The sequence below is a fragment of the Pieris rapae genome, chromosome 16 (assembly GCF_905147795.1).
Source record: "Pieris rapae chromosome 16, ilPieRapa1.1, whole genome shotgun sequence".
NCBI lineage: Eukaryota > Metazoa > Arthropoda > Insecta > Lepidoptera > Pieridae > Pieris > Pieris rapae.
The window spans coordinates 4,066,658-4,069,590 of NC_059524.1; the positions used below are offsets into that span (position 1 = coordinate 4,066,658).

The window sequence follows — 2,933 nt, forward strand, 5'->3', positions numbered from 1 at the left end:
TAACTTATGTCTGAAGTCGAAACTGCTACGAGGAGTCTCAGACTGGGGCAGACAAAACCTAATCCTATTAAACCCGATGAATACACAAGTTTGCGCGTTATTGTTGTTACTGTTTGTTGCGCTACTCCTCTTTTCGAAAATACTCTTCTTAAAGCCAGCATTGGAATACTTGGCGCTCACATATCGAACGACGTATCAGTTTCGCAGGTACTTGGAGGACTTCTAAAACTTTATCTTTATAGTTTTATATCATCTCTCTCCATCATGGTTCTTTTCGATTGGCTTTTCACATAATTAAAACCAATCAGCAGTATAAGTCCGTAAAAAATAATAACATTTATCATGTTATAAAAACAATAGTTTAATCATTTATCATCAACAGTTTCAATCTATATACATACTGCAGCATTAATCCTCTAACGAGTGAGCGTGGTAGGAATTATTACTTCATATTTTTCAGCGTCTTCTCTTTCTTCGTTGACATTAATATCTTGTCCAAGAATTTGTAACAGTTTCATTACTGTAGGAATTGCTTCTAAACTGTATAGAGTTCCTTTAATTTATTCCCAATACGGAAAACAGCCCAGGACAGACTACCGTGGAAAAATCTAGAGGAGGCCTATGTCGGGTTACAATCAAAAACCGACAGAGTGAATAGATTCATTAATTATATTATTGATATCAAAATATGTTAATTCATAAGACTATTTATTAGCTGTGAGAACTTGGTTATTGAAAATAAAAGCTTCATTCATTCAACTGTCCAAAATGAAAATAACGTTAGGACTAGAAAAATCGTTTGGTTTTAAAAAAATATGTCAACGGTTTGCCTACGGTTTAGGCGGGAGTGTGTACAAACAGGTGACATACTTATAGAACCTAGGTAATTTATAGCTCGCATGAAATATCATCGTTTAGTATGTTTTAAATTATTTGAAATATTTGGACAAATTATCAGATAAAAGAAGCATATTAGGCTCCAGAATATTATAATAAATAAAAAAAAAAACTTTAGCGTTTGTTATGACAACAAAAAACCACTTATAATAAAGAAAATTTTTATTAATTTCACAAAAATCCCTATTTAATTATGATACGAATTCTCTGGAACATAACACAAGACCTATTTGTTAATAATATATTAAAACATATTAACGATCGACATCACCAAACACTATATCGATTGTCGCTATTAGAATAGCTATATCCGCTAACAACATTCTTGGACCCATAATCGCTAGGCCTGCTAGATGAAGATATGAACACGGTCTAATAAAAACACGATAAGGTTTTGAAGTGCCATCGGCTACCATATAGATACCCAATTCACCCTTCGGGCATTCGGTTGCAGTGTAAGTTGCACCAGGAGGTACGTTGTACCCCTCTGTGCACAGTTTAAAATGATGTATAAGGGCCTCCATAGACGTTTTCATTTCCTGTCTTGAAGGCATTGTAACTTTAGAATCGTCTGTTCGTACTTCTCCTTCCGGTATAGTGTCTAACACTTGATTTATAATCCTTAAGGACTGGCGTAGCTCCATCAAACGTAGAAGGTGACGATCATAACTGTCGCCAAAAGTACCAACAGGTACATCAAAATCATACATCTCGTAACCACAGTAAGGATGAGAAATTCTCAAATCCCACTTGACACCGGTACAGCGCAGCATCGGTCCAGTAAATCCCAAATCAATTGCTTCGTGAGCCGATACAACTCCAATGCCTGCCGTTCTTTCATAGTATAATCTATTCCCTGTCACAACATCTTCAGTTTCATCGCAGCGCTCGCCTAGTTTCATGCAGAACTCGTGAACATCATCCAAGTATCCAATAGGAATGTCCTGACTCACTCCTCCAACCCTCATGTACGCGTTATGGACTCGCGCACCACAAACCCTTTCAAATAACTCATATATTTTTTCACGCTCTTCACACATCCAAAAAAATGGGCTGATACCACCGGCGTCAAGTACGGTACCAGATATATTTAATAAATGATTAGCTATTCTGGATAGTTCACTCATAAGGACTCGGATAGCTTGAGCTCTAGGCGGTACCTCTATATTGAGAAGTTTTTCAACAGCAAGAGCATATCCTACTTCGTTGGACATTGTAGAGACATAATCCAGACGGTCCATGTATGGAAGGCTTTGGTTGTAATGCTTATGCTCCATTAGTTTTTCTGTGGCTCGATGTAAAAATCCAATATGTGGATCTGCCCTCAAGACGTACTCGCCGTCCAGTTCAAGAATAAGTCTTAATACGCCATGGGCCGCGGGGTGTTGTGGTCCAAAATTGATCCACATATTTTTTAACTTTCTCTCAATCGGTTTTACTCTACCGTCATAAATTACTTTAGCGTATTTCTCCATTTCTGGAGTCGTGTAAATGGCAACACCTTCAAATTGTTTCATAAAATGCGGATCTGGTAACCAACGATGGCCATTTAATCGAGGGCATGTTCGAATGTATCGCGTAAATTCTGATGATAAAGGATTGATTTTAAAAAATTGTATATGTTTAAGGATTGGTTTATACATTTTTATGCCACTAAACATCCTTTGTAATGGTTTTGTAATATCACATAGCCTAGCTTGATGTGACATATTAATGACAGAGTCAGATAAACAAAACTTTTTTTATAAACTAGGTAACTTTTTAAATTATGCACAAGATTGAACCTTTTTACTCTATGGCACACTTGTCGACACTGTTTTGTGAAATAATTAAAATTAATTAAAAATTTCTTATTAGGTCTTATAAACAACGTAATAACATTGTTTAAATTTTGGAACTCAATAAAAAAAAATACCTCTCTTTATATCTTTTATTTAAATTTTTCTCTTTGATTACTGCTGTGTTGTGTATTTATGTGTGTGCGTTTTGTTTGTAATAAATAATATGTCTATGTCTATGTCAATAAAACTACAATC

The 2,933-nt window shown here is 35.5% G+C and overlaps 1 protein-coding gene across 1 annotated transcript; it reads right to left on the minus strand.

Moving 5' to 3' along the window:
• Positions 1-1,085: 1,085 nt before the first annotated feature.
• Positions 1,086-2,598, minus strand: LOC111000356 (NADH-ubiquinone oxidoreductase 49 kDa subunit-like). Its single transcript, XM_022269760.2, has one exon. The coding sequence runs from the start codon at positions 2,556-2,558 to the stop codon at positions 1,152-1,154; it is 1,407 nt and encodes a 468-aa protein (XP_022125452.1). The 5' UTR covers positions 2,559-2,598; the 3' UTR covers positions 1,086-1,151.
• Positions 2,599-2,933: the final 335 nt, after the last annotated feature.